This window comes from Siphateles boraxobius, unplaced genomic scaffold (genome assembly GCF_051911475.1).
Source record: "Siphateles boraxobius isolate OS27281-9 unplaced genomic scaffold, OSU_SipBor_1 137, whole genome shotgun sequence".
Classification (NCBI taxonomy): domain Eukaryota; kingdom Metazoa; phylum Chordata; class Actinopteri; order Cypriniformes; family Leuciscidae; genus Siphateles; species Siphateles boraxobius.
In genome coordinates, this window is record NW_027508741.1 from 2,192,501 (window position 1) to 2,216,500 (window position 24,000).

Genomic DNA, 24,000 nt, shown 5'->3' on the forward strand with positions numbered 1-24,000 from the left:
GGCCACAAAAGCACAGGCGTCTGCATACTGCAGCTCCAGATTTTTGTGGTTGCGTGTAGCCTCCTAATATTAAAGAGGTTGTCATCTAATCTGAAGTCCACTGCCACACCACTGCTGTTTTCAATCTGGTTGTGGAGAAGCGTCGTGACACAGGAGGAAAAGAGCACTGGCACTAGCACACACCCCTGCCTCACCCCTGTGCGTACAGGGAAGGGCTCGGACTCTTGTCCGCCTATGGTCACTCGAGCATCATCCCATCATGGAATTGGCGGAGGATGTTAACAAACTTATTGGGACAGCCAAATCTGAGGAGGACATCCCAAAAGAGCTCTCTTTGCATAGTATCAAATGCTTTTTAGAGACCTACAAAGGCCACAAACATGTCCTGATGTTGCTCCTGGCACTTTTCCCGAAGCTGCCGGGCTGTGAAGATCATGTCGATTGTGCTCCTGTTCTTTATAAACCCACACTGTGATTCTGGCAGCATTGACTAACCCTAAGTCTCTGAAGCAGCACCTTGGTCATGACCTTACCACCAACAAAAAGGAGTGATATGCCCCTACTATTGCCACATACGGCCTGGTCACCATTGTTCTTATAGATAACTACAATGTTTGCCTCTCTCCGTTGCTGTGGGATGTTCTCATCAGTCCAGGCCTTGGTGATGTACTGGTAGAGGGTGCGCGTACACATGTACCCTCCCTCCTTCAGTAGCTCATCTGGGATGTTATCAGCACCAGGAGACTTGTTGTTCTTAAGGGAACGGACAGATGATAGAAGCTCCTGGAAGGTTGGTGGTAGACTGAGATCATGAATGGGAAGAATTTCTGGCAGTTCGCCCAGGATGGTGTGGATTGCATCTGAGTCCTGATTAAGCAGGGTGTCAAAATGGTTAGCCCATCTTCTGGTCCTTCAGAAGTGTTTGATAATCAGCTGTTTTCAGCGAAGTGACGCATCGATTTGTTGGACCATAGATGGTTTTGACAGCATTGTCATCGGCAAAGGATTGGATTTCATGTGCCTTTTCAGTCCACCACTCTAACCAAAAGACAGTAGCCCCTATTTGCCCATAGCTGGGACAGTGGTTGACGGGCGCCAGAGTGTGTCCACACAGTGTCTCTGGGACCCACTGCTGATCCGAGATCCCCTGTAGTTTAGCCTGGGACCGTATGATACCCAGTTTCCATGTGTGACCCCGGGCAAACACTACAGGAGTCTTGGTGGTGGAGAGGCTCTGTACTGGCAGGAGGAGGCTTACGCACTCAGCTCCTCTTTTCACCCTCCATCAAGAAGGCTAGCCGGCAGTAACAGCTGTAAGCAGAGAGTAACAAGCAGAGAGAGTAACAAGCAGAGAGTAATAAACAGAGAGTAACAACCAGAGAGTAACAAGCGAAGGGTATCAAGCAGAGTAACAAGCTGAGAGTAACAAGCAGAGAGAGTAACAAGCCAAGAGTAACAAGCAGAGAGAGTAACAAGCCAAGAGTAACAAGCAGAGAGAGTAACAAGCAGAGAGAGTAACAAGCTGAGAGTGTAACAAGTTGAGAGTAACAAGCTGAGAGTAACAAGCAGTGAGAGTAACAAGCCAAGAGTAACAAGCAGAGAGAGTAACAAGCCAAGAGTAACAAGCAGAGAGAGTAACAAGCAGAGAGAGTAACAAGCAGAGAGAGTAACAAGCAGAGAGAGTAACAAGCAGAGAGAGTAACAAGCAGAGAGAGTAACAAACAAAGAGAGTAACAAGCAGAGAGAGTAACAAGCAGAGAGTAACAAGCAGAGAGAGTAACAAGCAAAGAGAGTAACAAGAGAGTAACAAGCAGAGAGTAACAAGCAGAGAGTAACAAGCAGAGAGAGTAACAAGCAGAGAGAGTAACAAGCAGAGAGTAACAAGCAGAGAGAGTAACAAGCAGAGAGAGTAACAAGCAGAGAGTAACAAGCAGAGAGTAACAAGCAGAGAGTAACAAGCAGAGAGTGTAACAAGCAGAGAGTAACAAGCAGAGAGAGTAACAAGCAGAGAGTAACAAGCAGAGAGAGTAACAAGCAGAGAGAGTAACAAGCAGAGAGAGTAACAAGCAGAGAGAGTAACAAGCAGAGAGTAACAAGCAGAGAGAGTAACAAGCAGAGAGTAACAAGCAGAGAGAGTAACAAGCAAAGAGAGTAACAAGAGAGTAACACGCAGAGAGAGTAACAAGCAGAGAGTAACAAGCAGAGAGAGTAACAAGCAAAGAGAGTAATAAACAGAGAGAGTAACAAGCAGAGAGTAATAAACAGAGTAACAAGCAGAGAGTAACAAGCAGAGAGTAACAAGTAGAGAATATAAGAACAACATAAGTCATATTTATGGAACTCAAAAAAGTCAAAAGTTTTCATTCCTGTCACACATGAAATATGAGTTTGATCACCGATGTGTGTGTATCCTCAGCGGGAAAGTCTCTCCGCTCTGATCTCTGATGTGTGTGTGTCCTCAGCGGGCGAGTCTCTCCGGCGCAGCGGCACAGACATGATCCCGAAGGCCAGGATGAAGACGCTGAAGATGACAGTGATCATCGTGGTGTCGTTCGTGGTGTGCTGGACGCCCTACTACCTGCTGGGCATCTGGTACTGGTTCCAGCCGGAGATGCTGACGGTCACGCCCGAGTCCATCCATCACCTGCTCTTCGTGTTCGGGAACCTGAACACCTGCTGCGACCCGGTGATCTACGGCCTGTACACACCCTCCTTCCGCGCAGACCTCGCGCGCTGCTGTCGCCCGCACACACACACACACACACACTCACCACGCTCTCTGGACCACCGGCTCTCGGCCCGACACGAGACCGACCCGCACAAGCCCACGTAACTACATCTTAAAAGTGAAGTTGCGCTGAAGTCTCTATTGTGCCAAGAACAAATGTGGGCGGGGCTTGATTTTGTCTGTTAGGAATCTGATTGGATGGTTGTGACAGGACAGAGCACATTTAGGCCACGCCCACACCGGGGGGGAAACAATCCAACCTTCTCCATTGACTTTGTATTGTGTGAAGCTGCCTCCTTGTCATTTCTGACTTATAACAAAAATAATAACAAACCCACATAACTACATCTTCCTGCTTAAAAGGGAAGTTGCGCTGGCCTTTTCTTCTCTATTGTATCGTATATCCGAGTGAAATGCTTCTGGAAGGGGAACAAATGTAGGCGGGTTTGATTTTGTCTTTTGGGAATTCACCCTTCACAGGAAGTTTGATTGACAGGTGATCTGACCAATCATAATCCGCCATTTATGTCCGACAAAGCAGTCAGGAGAGTTAGTAGATTAACACTGCGGACTTGAACTTGTAAAATGGTGTACTGTCGTCTTTCCACGGTTGAAACAACATTCCTTCTGATGTTTATTTAATGCTATAAATGAACTGGAAGGAAGAGATGATCGGTTCTCGAGCAGCTTTAACTCTACAGAGATCTGTCACCACACATTAAAGAGCATCAAAACGGTATTTATTATTGTTTAATTTTTTTTTTCAATGACCAAATTTAAAAATTGAGACCTTGTTTCAAAACAAAAGTAACCTGGTCTGTGTCCTCTTTGCTCCGCGATGTATTTTTCACTGCGTGAGAACATGGTGTGGTGTGAGAGAGGCGTGGCTTGTGGGACATAGCAACAGTAACTAAAGGGGTTCGTCTTTGCGAACGGTCAATTGATCATAGACTGTAAATAAATATGGGCGTAGTGTCGGTGACGTCACTCGTAGCCCAGACAGCAACATAATGTCGGATCAGATCCGGCCCACATCTGGTACACGTGAATTCCACATGGCCCAGATGTGGGCCGGATCTGGGCCGACATTATGTTGCTGTCTGGGAGTGTTTATGAAGAGCATTTTTTTTAAGCCCAAAGTGGGCGGAGCCGGCCGTCGCCATCTTGGCAGCGTCACTCCCGGGTAAACGAACATGTGCAGCGAGGCGGATTAGCTGAGGTGACGTGTCGCTAACAGACAAACGGCTATTAGTGACATCAGCGGAAATCCACCTGTCACTCAAGTGACCACGCCCTTAATTATGCAGAACTTTAAAGCTTAATATAATTTAAACGGATGAGTTATAAAAAAATTCATGTGCACCGATTAAACCTTTAGAATAAATCAATGTTGACTCTAACGACTGCTATGGAGTGTCTTTATCAGAACACACTTCATATCAAACGCGTCGGCCTTCGAACTCTGCCTCAGCGCCGCATGTTTCATAAAGAGCTGTAATGAAAAGAGCTCAGAGCAGATTTGCAGTTTTAGAATAACTTCACAGATTTCACAGCGTGGGTTTGTTATTAAAGAGTCAGCTGGACGTGCTGAAACGTGTCAAACACCTTCAGACTGTTGATCTGTGTATGTTTGCATAAAGTGTGTTTGCAGTAAAACTCTATTTAGAATATATAAATGTTGACTGGCTTATAGATCCACTTTGCAGCTCATTCTGACCCAGAAACGCCACTCAGACTCTCATTCTCAGTGTTTCTGTCTTGTTTTCCAGCTCAAATATCTAAACATTCTTAAATCAAGATACATTTACTGGAGATGAAGCTAAATTACTTGATAAGAAGTCTTATTTAATAAAAAAATCATCAAAATGATATAATTAATTTATGCTAAAAACAAGAACAAATATCTGTCAGTGGTATCAGGAAAATAAAACAAGTAGATTTTTCTTTTTTCATGTAGATTATTTCTCAAAAAGAAAGACTTCTTAACCAGTCATTTTGCTTCTCCAGTAAATGTATCTTGATCTAAATGCTCTGAATCTGCAGTTTTATCATTGCACATTTCCATGTGGACTGATGTGAGGTTGGAACTGACCAATGGATGTTGTATATCAGTCAGCCAATCAGATCTGGTGACCCTAAAATAATAACAAATAACCTGTGATAAATCTCTTTTTGCTTATTGTTTATATGAACATCTATCTATCTATCTATCTATCTATCTATCTATCTATCTATCTATCTATCATTTTTGATAAAGTTATGACTGAAAGGTAACAGATGTACAGGTTAAGCGTGAGGTTTGGTGGGACACACGTGATCCGCTACTCGTCACTTCAGGAGAATCGTATGATGGATTGAATGGTTAAAGTGACTGACACTAAGAGCTTTCTGAGATCCTGAGAGAGCCAGTGCAGTTCTTCAGATCTGAATAATGCTGCCTGCAAAGCCTCCTGGGAAGTTTATTCATGTTCAATCAAGGTCAACATCATTGATCAAGGTGGATTGATTTTGGTAAGGTTTTTCCCCCCATGGATGGATGGATGGATGCTAGGAAATCAGGAAATTAGATTTGTTACAATAGTAATAATGGCATGTGACTGATCACTGCTGCGTTTCATACTTTAAAGGCTTCCAGGAAATCAGTGAAACATCTCCTATGTAACATGATGAAATTTTTCCTGTTGAAATGTCGCTTGTAAAGCAATTTTAAGCTTGCGTTGAGTTTGAAGCACTTTTGGAGTGAGATCCATTTAAAGTGCTGAATTATGCATGAGGTCTGCAGTCACAGGCAAGGTCATGTGACAAGGGACGACCCGTTTCCATGGCAACACCGGCAGGACTCCGGACTCATCCTGGTCACTGACACACTGGTGCTGCTTTAATTATTCATTCATCACTTTCTCTCTGACATTTTTGGCCTGAACTTCAGAACGTGCAGGTCACCTTCTCCTGTCTCATTATGCTAATTTAGCACCAGCTTCTGACACTGTATCTCATCACATAGTTTTCTCTGGTCTTTCAGCGAGAAGCATCATGGGTAATGCTCTTCCTTGGTTTGCATCCTATCTCACTGATAGACGATTCTTCATTGCTGTTTATAACCTCAAATCCTCCCCTAACTCTCAAGGTGTCCCTCAAGGGTCCGTTCTTGGACCTCTTCTTTTACAGTATTTATTTGTTACCCCTTGCTCGCCCTTTTTATACTGATAACCTGTAAATGTTCATATCTGCTTGCTCCACTTCTATGCTCTTTCCATTGACACATTACATTTATTCCTTTAGTAGACGCTTTTATCCAAAGTGACTTTGAATCTTGAAGCCAGTGCAGAGAGATTGAGGACCAGTCGTGCCACTGCATTCTGGATCATTTGTAGAGGTTTAATTGTACATGTTGGAAGTCTAGCCAGAAGAGCATTGCAATAGTCCATGCTAGAAATGACCAGCATGCTCTTTTGGGAATGGCCTGAGCGTCCTAATATTGTGCAGTGAAAAACTGCATGGTTTGTTTTTGTAATTTGATCTTTAAAGGTCAGCTGATCATGAAGGATTATCGCAAGATTCCTGGCTGAACTCGATGGGATTATCATTGATTAACTTATCTGGATGGTCAACTGGTGCTGTACTGATGGAGTGGCTGGGAAGATGAGGTGTAGGTAATGTTCTTATCATTCATGCCGACAGCTTGAGATTCGTGCAGCTGTTGTTGGATCATCTAGTTTAAAGGTAGTGCATATGGAGAAGAAGAAAGGTCCAGGAACTGAACCCTGAGGATCCCCATTTACCAGCTGATGTGATTTTGGAACACTGAACATGAATTAAAGGCAGTGCAGCAAATTCAACACAATGTATTTTTTCATATTACAATGAAAGTTCAAGACATTGACGGTTGCTTACAGATCGACCACAGGATCTAACCCTCCTGCTTTCACTCGCTCCTACGAGTCTACATCCCTGCCAGAAGCCTACGATTGGTCAATGAGCGACGGCTCATGACACCATCACAGAGAGCCACAAAACTCTCCAGAACATCCTCATTCCCGGCTCCATGCTGGTGGAGTGATCTCCCAGCCTCATCCGGAACGCAGAATCCCTGACAACATTCAAAAGACAGCTGGAAACTCATCCCTTCTGTGAGCACTTACACTCATAAAAAATTTAAATCAAATTTTTAAAAAAATCTTTCCTTTTCCTTTGATCCTCCCATGTCTGGGCCTGAACTTTGTATTTTGAGCACGTCTTGCGTTGGTTTTGCCCCTTCAAGATGACTCGCTTGCTTATATACACACACATATATATATATATATATATACACTTTTTTTTTTCAAGGCTTGCACCTTGGAACCTATTTCAAGGTTTGCGTTCTCGAGCACCAGGCACTGTTGTGTGAATGAGCGGCCGGAGCGCATTAAGGGTTTTCTGTTTTCACATTTTGATCTCATAATTATGAGATGAAGCTTTTATGACACTAATAATTACTCATAATTATGATACAAAAAGTAAAAATTATGAGATAAAATTTGTGAAGCAAACATGAGCTCTACAGAATTATGACATACTAAGTCAATTATGAGATAAAAGTTTAATCTTATTATGAGATAAAAATGTGTAATTATGACACTAATTCATAATTATTAAATAAAAAATCTGAATTATGAGATGAGGAAAAATGATGACATGCTAATACATAGTTATGAGATAAAAAGTTAAAATTATGAGATAAAATTTGTGAAGCAAACGTGAGCTCTACAGAATTATGAGTCATAATTATTAGATAAAAAGGTCATAATTATGAGATAAAAAGTCAATTATGACACTAATAATTATAACACTATAATTATTAGCTAAAAATGAGCAATTATGACACTAATTCATAATTATGTTATAATAAAATTTAACTTAAAATTAAATTAAATAAACAAAATTATGAGATAAAAAAAGTCATAATTAATAATACCAAATGTGGTTTTATGGTAAAAAAAAAAAGTAAATTTTTTTTTCTAACTTGTTCATGAGATTTACAGCACACCAGTAGAGGTCAGTCTGAACAGCTCCTGCTGTAGCTTTGGTAAGTTTTCTTAATTCTCAGCTCCTGTTATTAGTGGGGTACCTCAGGGTTCTATAGTGGGCCCGCTTCTTTTAAACTTATATATGTTTAATTAAGAGGTGATATCAATGAGCTCGGTAATAATTTCCCTTCAGTTTCATCTCAGGTGAGAATTCTTGGTGGACTTAAAACTCCCCCTGTGGTGAAAATCCAGCTTTTAATGTTGTTTAAACTTTATGTGTCTATGTGGTGTTTTTAATACGCTTTAAGACAAAGCATGTGTAAGTTCATAAGTCGACAGCATTGCTGAGTATTTTCTCCTTAAAACTGCAGTGAACCAAAGACAGTCTCAAAAACACGCTTTGAAATCGCTGGTGTTTCTGAAATATTTTAAGCCATGAAGAAATTTTGCTTACAAAAAACATTTATTTTCAGGATTTCATGACTAGACTATTGAAATACTCTTTATTGTGGTCTTCCTCATTCATCCCTTCCACACAATGGTTTTAAAATGCGGAAACATGGACGATTTGAGGGAATTTTCAATTAATTATGATTTTTGTCCGTTTCATACACAAATGCTTAATTTGGTGAGCTTAGAATATCAATACAAGTTAAAGAGATTATGGTTTGGTTCAGTTCTATTAGAAATAGAAGGTCATGTGCATTTGGATTGTGGGATACAACTTTACTCAGTATTCACACTGAAGAAATAGAGCAAATAATAAATCACATGCAATTCTGAACAGAAATAATGAAACATGTAACATGTAAAGTTCTACTTAACGATGTTTTATTTGGCAAAGAGGTTCATTACAGCCGACTGAAGGAAGAGAAACAGAAGAGACATCAGCTGAGAAACTCACGATGACTTCTGTGCCGTACAGTATTCGATCCTCGTGAGTTTCAGAGTCACGTCAGGTTAAAGCTACAGGAGCGTTCGGATCTGACAAACAGCCGAAGGGAAAAAACAATCCGGGAGGTTAAAGCATCACTTCTCTCATTGGTACAAGCATTCAAAATCAGCATCTACTCCACTAAACAATTAATCCTAAACCTTAGACATGTTGAGCAATCCATCACAAATAAACATTTCAACATCCAGAATATATAAGGGTTCATGAGATCCCAAAGCAGCAAACAGAGATCGACCAGCGGCATCTCAGAGTCCGAGGCCTTTCTTTAACAACGCTTAAATCTAGAAGCTCATTTCTGGCAGGGAATAATAATAGAAAAAAACTCATTGCGACTTTTTATCTCACAATTGCAAAAAATATTCTTCAGAATTTTTCTTTATTCCATGGGAAACGAGCTAACGTAAATATCACATCTGGAATGACGGTAAATGTATTTTCACGCTGGTGATCCATATCAAAATTTGGAATTTTTCTTTGCAATCAACAATCTACTCGCTTTTAACTCTCAAATTTCTAACATTTTCTTTTTAATTCTACAGAAAGAGAGAAGAAATCAAATTTTAAAAAGACTTAATGTAATCAAAAGAACAGCGACAATATGAATATAAGAATAACATTAAAAGTACATCTATTTTGGCAATAATTCCCAAATCAAGCAGAAAAAAACTTTTCATCATGGGAAAATGAATCTAAGGAAAGTTCTACAAGAGAACAGAAGTTTCTCCACTTTTTTTGTCTTAAATTTGGCCTCGGTTTCTAATCTTGTTGCTTTATTTTAGTTTTTACATTTTGGTTTCATTGCGTTTGTTCTAGACAACAAGAATCAGAGGCCTAAAGGGTTACAGACTTTTCATGTGAATCTAGAACGTTATTTTGGCAACTATTCGAACAGTTCACATGTGTGTTAAAGCGGTTAGTTAACACACACACACACACACACACACACACACATTGGTTTGGGGTTTGTTCATGTGCGAGGTATTTGGTCTCATAAACACGATCACTAACCGTTATTTGGCAAGTTCAGCTTCAACATTACAAAGAAAGAAGCAGATCTTATTTTCTGGTTTCAACATATGAAAATATATTCAATATCTGCTAGTCGTTTTTATAATTTCTAGAATAGAATCTGTCTTTGAGGTAATCATCATCATGTTATGAGCTTGAGTAAATGAGTGATGTCAGTGTCTGGTTTGGAGCGTTCAGCTTTGGTTCATGGTCAGTTTTCGGGTTTAATCACCATCAGTTATGGAAGTTCATTTCAAAGAGCCATGCTTTGGTATATTATAACTGACATTAAAAAGATAAATTATGACATACTTAAGTCAATAATTATGAGATAAAAAGTAAAAACTATGACATACTAAGTCATAATTATGAGATAAAATCTCAAAATAAAAAGTCAAAATTATGACATACTAATTCATAATTATAAGATAAAAAGTCAAAACTATGAGATAAAAACAGAATCATGACAGTCATAATTATGAGATAAAAAGTCATAACTATGACATACTAAGTCAGTTATAAGCTAAAAACTTTATCTCCTAATTATGAGATAAAAAGTTGAATTTCGGACACTAAATCGTAATTATGATATTAAAAAATATGAATTATGAGATAAGTCAAAATGATGACACTAAAACATAATTGTGAGATAACCCCCCCCCCCAAAGGTCATAATTACGACAGAATTCAAAACTGATATAAAAAGAACATGACGACTTTGTATGTCAATTCAATTATATTAAAAGTTGGAATTATTACATACTAAGTAATTATGAGAAGTCAAACTTTTGACAGTAAGTCAATTATAATGTAAAAACTCGTAAAAACTGTGAAAAGGGAATTTTTAATCTCAATTTCAATTTTTGAATCTCATATTTATGAGTTAGTATGTAATATTTTTATATTATTACATACTAACATATTTTAAATATTTAAATATTTTTACTTATCTCAAAATTTAGCTTTTTAATGTCAAAATTAAGATTGACCAAAGCATGAGTGTTTTTTCATGTGTGTCGGAAACAGGCTTCAATAATCAGAGCAACACGACTGAGAGGAGAGTGTTTGTGGATCACTGTGAAGAAAGGAGAGTGTTTGTGAAGAAAGGAGAGTGTTTGTGGATCACTGTGAAGAAAGGAGAGTGTTTGTGAAGAAAGGAGAGTGTTTGTGGATCACTGTGAAGAAAGAAAGAGAAGCAGAAGATCTTTGGACGTCCCTCAACTTTCACAGAAGCTTCAACACATAAATCTGAGAAAGAGTCTCGCAAAACATCAGTTCCGGCAGAGGTCGAACTCTCACTGGCATCGGCTCGGACCCGAGGAGGACCCGTTTGAAGACACCCGTGTTTGAGGTAGAAGGTTTTCCCAGGCTCTTTGTGTAGAGTGGGAGGGGCTAGGGAAGTGGGCGGAGTCTTCAGCTGCACACAGGCTAATGCGGCTAATAATTAATGAGCAATCACACGACACACTCATTACATCCACACACTAACTATTTATCTGGTCAGTCACACAGAACACATTTTTGGTTGAACAGGATAAAGTTCAATTTGTTATTCTAGTAGACGCGTCACGTTAGTGACATTAAGTTTGAGGTTTGTTTCCTCTTGATAATATTTCGAATGGGAGTTTAAACGGAGCTCTGATGTGGTTTAAGTCCACAGACGGTTCTATTCCAATGCCTATGAAGCTCACTAGGGTTTGGAACAGATGCTGTGTGTCGTTCGTGATCAGAGGTACTAAACGGATGTTGTGTGTGACTGAGTTCAGTTGTGTAAGGCTTTGGTGAGAGAGACTCGGTCACTGTGCAGCTGGGGGTGGAGGGGTGGTTTGGAGGTGGCGGGGGGTACTTCATCCAGTGCCAGTTCCGGTACCAGTTCCGATGCCAGTGTCAGTTCTGGTTCCGGTACCAGTGCCAGTGCCAATTCCAGTGCCGGTTCCAGTTCCAGTGCCGGTTCCAGTGCCGGTTTCAGTGCTGGTTCCAGTTCCAGTGCCGGTTTCAGTGCCGGTTCCAGTTCCAGTGCCGGTTCCAGTGCCGGTTTCAGCGCCGGTTCCAGTGCCGGTTCCAGTGCCGGTTTCAGCGCAGGTTCCAGTGCCGGTGTCTGCCGGTCTGAGAGGTTGTGGTTCGATCATCACCTGACACTGAGGAACCGGCGCCTGATGCTCTACACCAGCCTGAGGAACACCAGAGTTCATTACATATGAGAATTAATGACATATGAGTGTGTTTTTGGGTTTTACTCTATAATAAAACTATTCTTTCAGCTTAGGTTTGTTAGTTTATGTTAGTACAGTTGTCATTTGTACAGGGGTTTGGATCTGCTGAATGAATAACTGTAAACCGTGTGTGTAGTCACTAGCTTTATATAAGAACAACAGAAGTCTGTCATATGTGTCATTTACTGTACACACACATGCTGTAATCTCCATAACCTGGTATTGATTATCATTTACATTTACATTTATTCATTTAGCTGACACTTTTATCCAAAGCGACTTACAATTGCTATATATGTCAGAGGTCGCACGCCTCTGGAGCAACTATGGGTTAAGTGTCTTGCTCAGGGACACATTGGTGTCTCACAGTGGATTCGAACCCGTGTCTCTCACACCACAGGCATGTGTCTTATCCACTGCACCATCACCAACCCATCATTATCGTGGTGTGTTTACCTGTGGCATGAGCTCAATGGCGTCAGTCGTGCGGATGCTGGCGTCTTTAGCAGCGGTGTGACTTCCTGACAGACTCCAGTTACCCAGAGAACCTTTCTGACAGAAGAAACTACACACACACACACACACACACACACACACACACACACACACACACACACACACACACACACACACACACACACACACACACACACACAGAGTCAGAACACTGTGGCAAAAAATCCCAGTTGTGTGCAGTGTTGGGGAAAGTAACTTTTAAAAGTAATGCATCACAATATTGTGTTACTCCCCGAAAAAAGTAAATAATTGCGTTACTTGGTTACTTTATATGTAACCAAGTAACATAAAAAACATTTTCTGGGTTAGAGGTAGAGTACAGTAGAGGTAGAGTACAGTAGAGGTAGAGTACAGTAGAGTATAGAAGAGGTAGAGTACAGTAGAGTACAGAAGAGGTAGAGTACAGTAGAGGTAGAGTACAGTAGAGTACAGAAGAGGTAGAGTACAGAAGAGGTAGAGTACAGTAGAGTACAGAAGAGGTAGAGTACAGAAGAGGTAGAGTACAGTAGAGTACAGAAGAGGTAGAGTACAGAAGAGGTAGAGTACAGTAGAGGTAGAGTACAGTAGAGGTAGAGTACAGTAGAGTACAGAAGAGGTAGAGTACAGAAGAGGTAGAGTACAGTAGAGGTAGAGTACAGTAGAGGTAGAGTACAGTAGAGTACAGAAGAGGTAGAGTACAGAAGAGGTAGAGTACAGTAGAGTACAGAAGAGGTAGAGTACAGTAGAGGTAGAGTACAGTAGAGTACAGAAGAGGTAGAGTACAGAAGAGGTAGAGTACAGTAGAGGTAGAGTACAGTAGAGGTAGAGTACAGTAGAGTACAGTGGAGGTAGAGTACAGAAGAGGTAGAGTACAGAAGAGGTAGAGTACAGTAGAGGTAGAGTACAGTAGAGGTAGAGTACAGAAGAGGTAGAGTACAGTAGAGTACAGTAGAGGTAGAGTACAGAAGAGGTAGAGTACAGTAGAGTACAGTAGAGGTAGAGTACAGAAGAGGTAGAGTACAGAAGAGGTAGAGTACAGTGGAGGTAGAGTACAGTGGAGGTAGAGTACAGGAGAGTACAGTAGAGGTAGAGTACAGTAGAGTAGAGTACAGTAGATGTAGAGTACAGTAGAGTAGAGTACAGTAAAGTAGATGTAGAGTACAGTAGATGTAGAGTACAGTACAGTAGAGTATAGTAAAGTAGATGTAGAGTACAGTAGATGTAGAGTACAGTAGATGTAGAGTACAGTAGATGTAGAGTACAGTACAGTAGAGTAGAGTATAGTAAAGTAGATGTAGAGTACAGATGTAGAGTACAGTAGAGTACAGTAGATGTAGAGTACAGTACATGTAGAGTACAGTAAAGTAGATGTAGAGTACAGTACAGTAGAGTACAGTAAAGTAGATGTAGAGTACAGTACAGTAGAGTACAGTAAAGTAGATGTAGAGTACAGTAAAGTAGATGTAGAGTACAGTACAGTAGAGTAGATGTAGAGTACAGTAGATGTAGAGTACAGTAAAGTAGATGTAGAGTACAGTACAGTAGAGTACAGTAAAGTAGATGTAGAGTACAGTAAAGTAGATGTAGAGTACAGTAGAGTACAGTAAAGTAGATGTAGAGTACAGTAAAGTAGATGTAGAGTACAGTACAGTAGAGTACAGTAAAGTAGATGTAGAGTACAGTAGAGTACAGTAAAGTAGATGTAGAGTACAGTAAAGTAGATGTAGAGTACAGTACAGTAAAGTAGATGTAGAGTACAGTACAGTAGAGTACAGTAAAGTAGAGGTAGAGTACAGTAGAGTACAGTAAAGTAGAGGTAGAGTACAGTAGAGTACAGTAAAGTAGAGGTAAAGTACAGTAGAGTACAGTAAAGTAGATGTAGAGTACAGTAAAGTAGATGTAGAGTACAGTAAAGTAGATGTAGAGTACAGTACAGTAGAGTACAGTAAAGTAGATGTAGAGTACAGTACAGTAGAGTACAGTAAAGTAGATGTAGAGTACAGTAGAGTACAGTAAAGTAGATGTAGAGTACAGTAAAGTAGATGTAGAGTACAGTACAGTAAAGTAGATGTAGAGTACAGTAGAGTACAGTAAAGTAGAGGTAGAGTACAGTAGAGTACAGTAAAGTAGATGTAGAGTACAGTAGAGTACAGTAAAGTAGATGTAGAGTACAGTAAAGTAGATGTAGAGTACAGTAAAGTAGATGTAGAGTACAGTAGAGTACAGTAAAGTAGATGTAGAGTACAGTAAAGTAGATGTAGAGTACAGTAGAGTACAGTAAAGTAGAGGTAGAGTACAGTAGAGTACAGTAAAGTAGATGTAGAGTACAGTAAAGTAGATGTAGAGTACAGTAAAGTAGATGTAGAGTACAGTAGAGTACAGTAAAGTAGATGTAGAGTACAGTAAAGTAGATGTAGAGTACAGTAAAGTAGATGTAGAGTACAGTACAGTAAAGTAGATGTAGAGTACAGTACAGTAGAGTACAGTAAAGTAGATGTAGAGTACAGTAGATGTAGAGTACAGTAGATGTAGAGTACAGTAGATCTAGAGTACAGTACAGTAGAGTACAGTAAAGTAGATGTAGAGTAGAGTAGATGTAGAGTACAGTAAAGTAGATGTAGAGTAGAGTAGATGTAGAGTACAGTAAAGTAGATGTAGAGTACAGTAGATGTAGAGTACAGTAGATGTAGAGTACAGTAGAGGTAGAGTACAGTAGAGTACAGTAAAGTAGATGTAGAGTACAGTAAAGTAGATGTAGAGTACAGTACAGTAAAGTAGATGTAGAGTACAGTACAGTAGAGTACAGTAAAGTAGATGTAGAGTACAGTAGATGTAGAGTACAGTAGATGTAGAGTACAGTACAGTAGAGTACAGTAAAGTAGATGTAGAGTACAGTAGATGTAGAGTACAGTAGATGTAGAGTACAGTAGATGTAGAGTACAGTACAGTAGAGTACAGTAAAGTAGATGTAGAGTACAGTAGATGTAGAGTACAGTAGATGTAGAGTACAGTAGATGTAGAGTACAGTAGATGTAGAGTACAGTACAGTAGAGGTCGTCCCTCAAACAAACCTTTCAGCCATTCTGGATTAAAGAACAATAGGAAACAGGAGAAGGAAGTTCAACACGCTTATTTCTAAATCTAAAGTAATTTTTGCTTATTATTAGGGTTGAATTAGATCATTGAAGGTCAGCAGCAAAGACATTGGTTTAGTAAAGTGAGATTAAATACATAAAGTATATTTGAAGACCTCCGATGCAAAAGCCTCTAAAAGCCACCTATGTCAAAGATGAGATAATAACACTGAGTGAATGCTCTCCGCACATAGTATACGCTCATTAAATACTTTCACTTCAACCTCGCTCAATCCCAGCCTCAGCACATTCAGAAATGCTGGTACTTGGGTAGAAACCTATACATAAGAGCCTGATAAAAATTTTAATATTAAAGAAAAGCGTTAGACGGACTTAGAGGCTTTGTTTGTGTAATTTAATATAGTCAATTATAAAAGTTTTGCGTAACATTCTGAGATTGCATTTTACTGTTTTTATTTATTTTGAGGAATACTATATGTTTTCGTGCAAGTGAGACGAGTAAATGCATGTTCATATGAACAGGAGACAGGAGAGCTGTCAGTCAATACATGTGAAAAAGTTACTAGTGTTACTTATTTGAAAAAGTAACTTAGGTATTTTGTTGTCAATTGAAAAAGTAATGCGTTAGTTTACTAGTTACTTGAAAAAGTAAACTGATTACGTAACTCAAGTTACTTCAAATGAGTTCCACACAACACTGACTGTGAGTGTGTGAAGGGATAAAGACCCGGACGCACCTGTGCCGGTATCCGAACATCAGGAAGAGAGCGCAGAATATAATGCAGGCCATGCTGATGTGGATCCCGATCACGAGTCCTGTCATGGAGCTCTCGCTATCCTCACGACAGTTACAGAGACTCTGTCCTGCTGACCACACACACACACACACACACACACACACACACACACACACACACACAAACACACACACAAACACACACACACACACACACACACACACACACACACACACACACACACACACACACACACACACACACACACACACACACACACACCTTCAGTTGTACAGTACACATCATCTGCAAGCTATGGTACGTAACATCTATGGCTGCATGATGTCAGAGATTTCCTTTAGTGAGTGTCGTTCAGTCATCTCGATTTTACATTTTAAAACCAATTATCTGTACAAATGTCTCAGTTTGGTCAAACACTCACACTAGAAATGAAAGGTTGAGTCAAGCGCTTTGCATTGTGGGATACAGTAGTCAGTTTACAGTGTGTTCTGTTGTGGTTGGACTGTTAAAACTTATAAGTTAGGTTATTCCACGATAAATATTGTTTCAAAAGCAGTATTTCTTATTCAAAAATGCTATTTTGTCTACTAGATCATAGTTATTTTTAAAATGCTAGTTCATTAACTATAATGCTAAGAGCATTTTTTTCAATTCTAAAATTGTTTTTCTATAATGAAAATGCAGTAGATTGTCTCATTACATGAAGATTTCATAAAAGTATGCAGAAACAGTATGAGCAGTGCACATATCTCCTGTAGTTCTGAAGGGAAGTACATTGATGAGAATGACACTTATGGAATGCCAAAGCTGACATAATAATAAATAAATAAATAAATAAATAAACAAATATGTAGCCATAAATTCATATATACATAAATAAATGTGAATGTAAATACATCAAATGAAAAAATAAGTGTGGAAAAAAATACAAGTGTACATAAATACATAAATAAAAGTATAAATACTAATTTATTTTATTTATTTTTTTACGTTTCTTTGTATTTTTATTTATTTATGCATTTTAATCATATATTTATGCATGTATTTATTAATTTATTATTATGTCAGCTTTGGTATTCCATAGACACTGACTGTGAACATGTGCACCCTGACGCTCTGCCTCCATCTAGTGTGTGTGACGTCACACTGCAAGAGGTTAAGATTTAGACTTCAGAACTTCTACTAGCCAATCAGAAATGACCAGATGATCAGTCACAGCTTACATTTAAAATATTTAAAATGCAAATACCAATTTTGCCAATTCTAAATTAAAGTCACTTTCATTGTTTGTGGATTAATCATTTACATGATTTTACCCACATTTTACATGTTCATTTCAAACCCTGAATATGAAGCATCACCTGGTGCATCTTTCCCGCTCTTTTCAGTCTCAGCCAATGAGACAAGCCGCTTGTTGCTGATGCTGTCACCATTGCCATTAAAGGCAATGAGCTGGATCTCATACACAGCTGCGGCTTCTGCAACACACAAACACACACTGATGGTGAGACACTGCTGCTCTCGTGCATGCGTGAGTGTGTGTGAATGCGTGAGTGTGTGCGTATGTGTGTGTGAATGCGTGAGTGAGTGAGTGCGTGTATGCATGCATGAGTGAGTGTGTCTGCGCATATGCATGCCTGAGTGTGTGCATTTGTGTGTGTGAATGCGTGAGTGTGTGTATGTTTGCGTGAGTGAGAATGTGTGCATATGCATGCATGAGTGTGTGCGTATGTGTGTGTGAATGCGTGTATGCGTGCGTCAGTGAGTGTGTGTATGCATGCATGTGTGAGTGTGTGTGTGTGAATGAGTGTGCATGCGTACGTGCGTGCGTATGTGAATGTGTGTGCATGTGCGAGTGAGTGCATGAGTGTGTATGCAAGTGTCAGTGTGTGTATGCATGCTTGAGTGTGTGCGTGCGCGAGTGTGGATGCATGAGTGAGTGTGTGAGTGAGTGTGTGTATGCATGCGTGAGTGAGTATGCATGCTTGAGTGTGTTTGCGCGTGAGTGTGTGTATGCATGCATGAGTGTGTGTGTATGCTTCAGTGTGTGTATGCATGCGTGAGTGTATGCATGTGTGCGTGAGTGGTAAGTGAGTGAGTGTGTGCATGCATGCGTGTGCACTGACCCAGGTTAGAGATGGTGTGTGTGTTTATCTGTGCAGGAAAACGCTCCTCATGTCCGAACTCTTGTTGAGGCAGCATTCGATGAGACAGTTTATATCCCTCCACACGTCCTGCTTTAGCGGGAAGATCCCAGAACACCTGCATCGCTGTTCTGTTCAGAACCTTTGTGAAGAAACTCGGCATTGTGGGAACTGAGAGACAGAGTTAACAGAATTAGTACATGTGATTAGTGAGTGTGCAGAACAAGTATTACCATAGTGCTTTGGACAAGTAGCAGGTTAAACTGAGTACATACTATATAGTACAGCGGTTCTTTTGTTTTCTGACTTAAAGGCCCAATGTCGTCCAACACAGTTCACAGAACACACACTCAGTCATGCATGCATACACACACACACACTCAAGCATTTATACTCTCACACACACACACACACACACACACACACACACACACACACACACACACACACGCATGCATACACTCACTCACGCATGCATACACTCACTCACTCAGACACTCACACATGCATACACTCACTCACGCATGCATACACTCACTCACTCAGACACTCACACATGCATACACTCAGTCACGCATGCATACACTCACTCACTCAGACACTCACGCATGCATACACTCACTCACTCACTCACGCATGCATACACTCACTCACTCACTCACGCATGCATACACTCACTCACTCACGCATGCATACACTCACTCACTCACGCATGCATACACTCACTCACTCACGCATGCATACACTCACTCACTCACGCATGCATACACTCACTCACTCACGCATGCATACACTCACTCACTCACGCATGCATACACTAACTCACTCACACATGCATACACTCACTCACTCACTCACACATGCATACACACACTCACTCACTCACTCACTCACGCATGCATACACTCACTCACTCACGCATGCATACACTCACTCACTCACTCACGCATGCATACACTCACTCACTCACGCATGCATACACTCACTCACGCATGCATACACTCACTCACGCATGCATACACTCACTCACGCATGCATACACTCACTCACGCATGCATACACTCTCACTCACTCACTCACGCATACACTCACTCACGCATGCATACACTCACTCACTCACGCATGCATACACTCACTCACGCATTCATACACTCACTCACTCACGCATGCATACACTAACTCACTCACTCACGCATGCATACACTCACTCACTCACTCACGCATGCATACACTCACTCACTCACTCACGCATGCATACACTCACTCACACACGCATGCATACACTCACTCACTCACGTATGCATACACTCACTCACTCACGTATGCATACACTCACTCACTCACGCATGCATACACTCACTCACTCACGCATGCATAAACTTACTCACGCATGCATACACTCACTCACTCACGCATGCATACACTCACTCACGCATGCATACACTCACTCACGCATGCACTTACTCACGCATGCATACACTCACTCACTCACGCATACACTCACTCACGCATGCATACAATCACTCACTCACGCATGCATACACTCACTCACACACGCATGCATACACTCACTCACACACACACTCACGCATGCATACACTCACTCACACACGCATGCATACACTCACTCACACACGCATGCATACACTCACTCACGCATGCATACACACACTCACTCACACACTCACTCACGCATGCATACACTCACTCACTCACGCATGTACTCACTCACTCACTCACGCATGCATGCACTCACTCAAGCATGCATACACTCACTCACGCATGCATACACTCACTCACTCACGCATGCATACACTCACGCACGCATACACTCACTCACGCATACACTCACTCACGCACACACTCACGCATGCATACACTCACTCACTCACTATATAGTACAGCGGTTCTTTTGTTTTCTGACTTGAAGGCCCGATGTCGTCCAACACAGTTCACAGAACACACACTCAGTCATGCATGCATACACACACACACACACACTCAAGCATTTATACTCTCACACACACACACACACACACACACACACATGCATACACTCACTCACGCATGCATACACTCACTCACTCAGACACTCACACATGCATACACTCACTCACGCATGCATACACTTACTCACTCAGACACTCACGAATGCATACACTCACTCACTCACTCACTCACTCACGCATGCATACACTCACTCACTCACGCATGCATACACTCACTCACGCACGCATACACTCACTCACTCACGCATGCATACACTCACTCACGCATGCATACACTCACTCACTCACTCACACATGCATACACTCACTCACTCACGCATGCATACACTCACTCACGCATGCATGCATGCATACACTCACTCACTCACGCATGCATACCTTTACTCACTCACGCATGCATACACTCACTCACTCACGCATGCATACACTCACTCACTCATGCATGCATACACTCACTCACTCACTCACGCATACACTCACTCACGCATGCATACACTCACTCACTCACGCATGCATACACTAACTCACTCACTCACGCATGCATACACTAACTCACTCACTCACGCATGCATACACTCACTCACTCACTCACGCATGCATACACTCACTCACTTACTCACGCATGCATACACTCACTCACACACGCATGCATACACTCACTCACACATGCATACACTCACTCACTCACACATGCATACACTCACTCACTCACTCATGCATGCATAGACTCACTCACTCACGTATGCATACACTCACTCACTCACGCATGCATAAACTCACTCACTCACTCACGCATGCATACACTTACTCACGCATGCATACACTCACTCACGCATGCATACACTCACTCACTCACGCACTCACTCACTCACTCACGCATGCATACACTCACTCACTCACGCATGCACTTACTCACGCATGCATACACTCACTCACTCACGCATACACTCACTCACGCATGCATACACTCACTCACTCACGCATGCATACACTCACTCACACACGCATGCATACACTCACTCACATACACATGCATACACTCACTCACGCATGCATACACACACTCACGCATGCATACACACACTCACTCACACACTCACTCACGCATGCATACACTCACTCACTCACGCATGCATACACTCACTCACGCACGCATGTACTCACTCACTCATGCATGCATGCACTCACTCAAGCATGCATACACTCAATCACGCATGCATACACTCACTCACTCACGCATGCATACACTCACGCACGCATACACTCACTCATGCATACACTCACTCATGCACACACTCACTCACTCACTCACGCATGCATACACTCACTCACGCATGCATGCATACACTCACTCACTCTCTCACGCAAACACTCACTCACGCATGCATACACTCACTCACTCACGCATGCATACACTAACTCACTCACTCACGCATGCATACACTCACTCACTCACGCATGCATACACTCACTCACTCACTCACTCACTCACGCATACACTCACTCACACATGCATACACTCACTCACTCACACATGGATACACTCACTCACTCACGCATGCATACACTCACTCACTCACGTATGCATACACTCACTCACTCACGCATGCATAAACTCACTCACTCACTCACTCACGCATGCATACACTTACTCACGCATGCATACACTCACTCACTCAAGCATGCATACACTCACTCACGCATGCACACACTCACTCACTCACGCATGCACTTACTCACGCATGCATACACTCACTCACTCACGCATACACTCACTCACGCATGCATACACTCACTCACTCACGCATGCATACACTCACTCACACACGCATGCATACACTCACTCACACACGCATGCATACACTCACGCACGCATGCATACACTCACTCACGCATGCATGCATACACTCACTCACGCATGCATACACACACTCACTCACGCATGCATACACTCACTCACTCACGCATGCATACACTCACTCACTCACGCATGTACTCACTCACTCACGCATGCATGCACTCACTCAAGCATGCATACACTCACTCACTCACGCATGCATACGCTCACGCACGCATACACTCACTCACGCATACACTCTCACGCACACACTCACTCACGCACACACTCACTCACGCACACACTCACTCACACACACACTCACTCACACATGCATACACTCACTCACTCACGCATGCATACACTCACTCACGCATGCATACACTCACTCACTCACGCATGCATACACTCACTCACTCACGCATGCATACACTCACTCACTCACGCATGCATACACTCACTCACTCATGCATGCATACACTCACTCACTCACGCATGCATACACTCACTCACTCACGCATGCATACACTCACTCACTCACGCATACACTCACTCACTCACGCATGCATACACTCACTCACACATGCATACACTCACTCACTCATGCATACACTCACTCACTCACTCACGCATGCATACACTCACTCACTCACTCACGCATGCATACTCTTACTCACGCATGCATACACTCACTCACTCACGCATGCATACACTCACTCACTCACGCATGCATGCATACACTCACTCACGCATGCACTTACTCACGCATGCATACACTCACTCACTCACGCATACACTCACTCACGCATGCATACACTCACTCACTCACGCATGCATACACTCACTCACACACGCATGCATACACTCACTCACACACGCATGCATACACTCACTCACACACGCATGCATACACACTCACACACGCATGCATACACACTCACACACGCATGCATACACTCACTCACACACGCATGCATACACTCACTCACACACGCATGCATACACTCACTCACTCACGCATGCATACACTCACTCACACACGCATGCATACACTCACTCACGCATGCATACACACACTCACGCATGCATACACTCACTCACTCACGCATGCATATACTCACTCAATCACGCATGCATACACTCACTCACGCATGTACTCACTCACTCACGCATGCATGCACTCACTCAAGCATGCATACACTCAATCACGCATGCATACACTCACTCACTCACGCATGCATACACTCACGCATGCATACACTCACTCAGGCATACACTCACTCACGCACACACTCACTCATGCATACACTCACTCACGCACGCATACACTCACTCACACATACACTCACTCACGCATACACTCACTCACTCACTCACGCATACACTCACTCACTCACGCATACACTCACTCACTCATGCATGCATACACTCACGCATGCATACACTCACGCACGCATACACTCACGCACGCATACACTCACGCACGCATACACTCACTCACGCATACACTCACTCACTCACGCATACACTCACTCACTCACGCATACACTCACTCACTCACGCATACACTCACTCACTCACTCATACACTCCCTCACTCACGCATACACTCACTCACTCACGCATACACTCACTCACTCACGCATACACTCACTCACTCACTCACGCATACACTCACTCACGCATACACTCACTCACTCACGCATACACTCACGCATACACTCACTCACTCACGCATACACTCACTCACTCA

General features: G+C 41.9%; 2 protein-coding genes across 4 annotated transcripts in view; one reads left to right on the forward strand and one right to left on the reverse strand.

Moving 5' to 3' along the window:
- The window catches only part of gnrhr3 (gonadotropin releasing hormone receptor 3), a 14,272-nt gene extending 7,403 nt beyond the window's left edge, over positions 1-6,869 (forward strand). For 2 of the 3 annotated variants that reach the window (XR_013203831.1, XR_013203830.1), the window contains 2 exons: positions 2,463-3,740; positions 3,793-4,893. Coding sequence is in view for 1 of the 3 variants with exons in the window: in XM_077229974.1 (XP_077086089.1) it covers positions 2,463-2,833 (371 nt within the window). In the remaining 2 variants the exon portion in view is untranslated. Of the gene's footprint in view, positions 1-2,462 lie in introns of all 3 variants that reach the window. The other variant, XM_077229974.1, reaches the window with a different exon arrangement.
- Positions 6,870-11,544: 4,675 nt separating this feature from the next.
- The window catches only part of LOC143738050 (immunoglobulin superfamily DCC subclass member 3), a 36,260-nt gene continuing 23,804 nt past the window's right edge, over positions 11,545-24,000 (reverse strand). Inside the window, exons 11-15 of the mRNA XM_077229909.1 lie at positions 18,385-18,573; positions 17,620-17,736; positions 16,238-16,364; positions 12,367-12,475; positions 11,545-11,868 (exon numbers count right to left, since the gene is read on the reverse strand). Coding sequence (XP_077086024.1) covers positions 11,545-11,868; positions 12,367-12,475; positions 16,238-16,364; positions 17,620-17,736; positions 18,385-18,573 — 866 coding nt within the window. The remainder of the gene's footprint in view (positions 11,869-12,366; positions 12,476-16,237; positions 16,365-17,619; positions 17,737-18,384; positions 18,574-24,000) is intronic.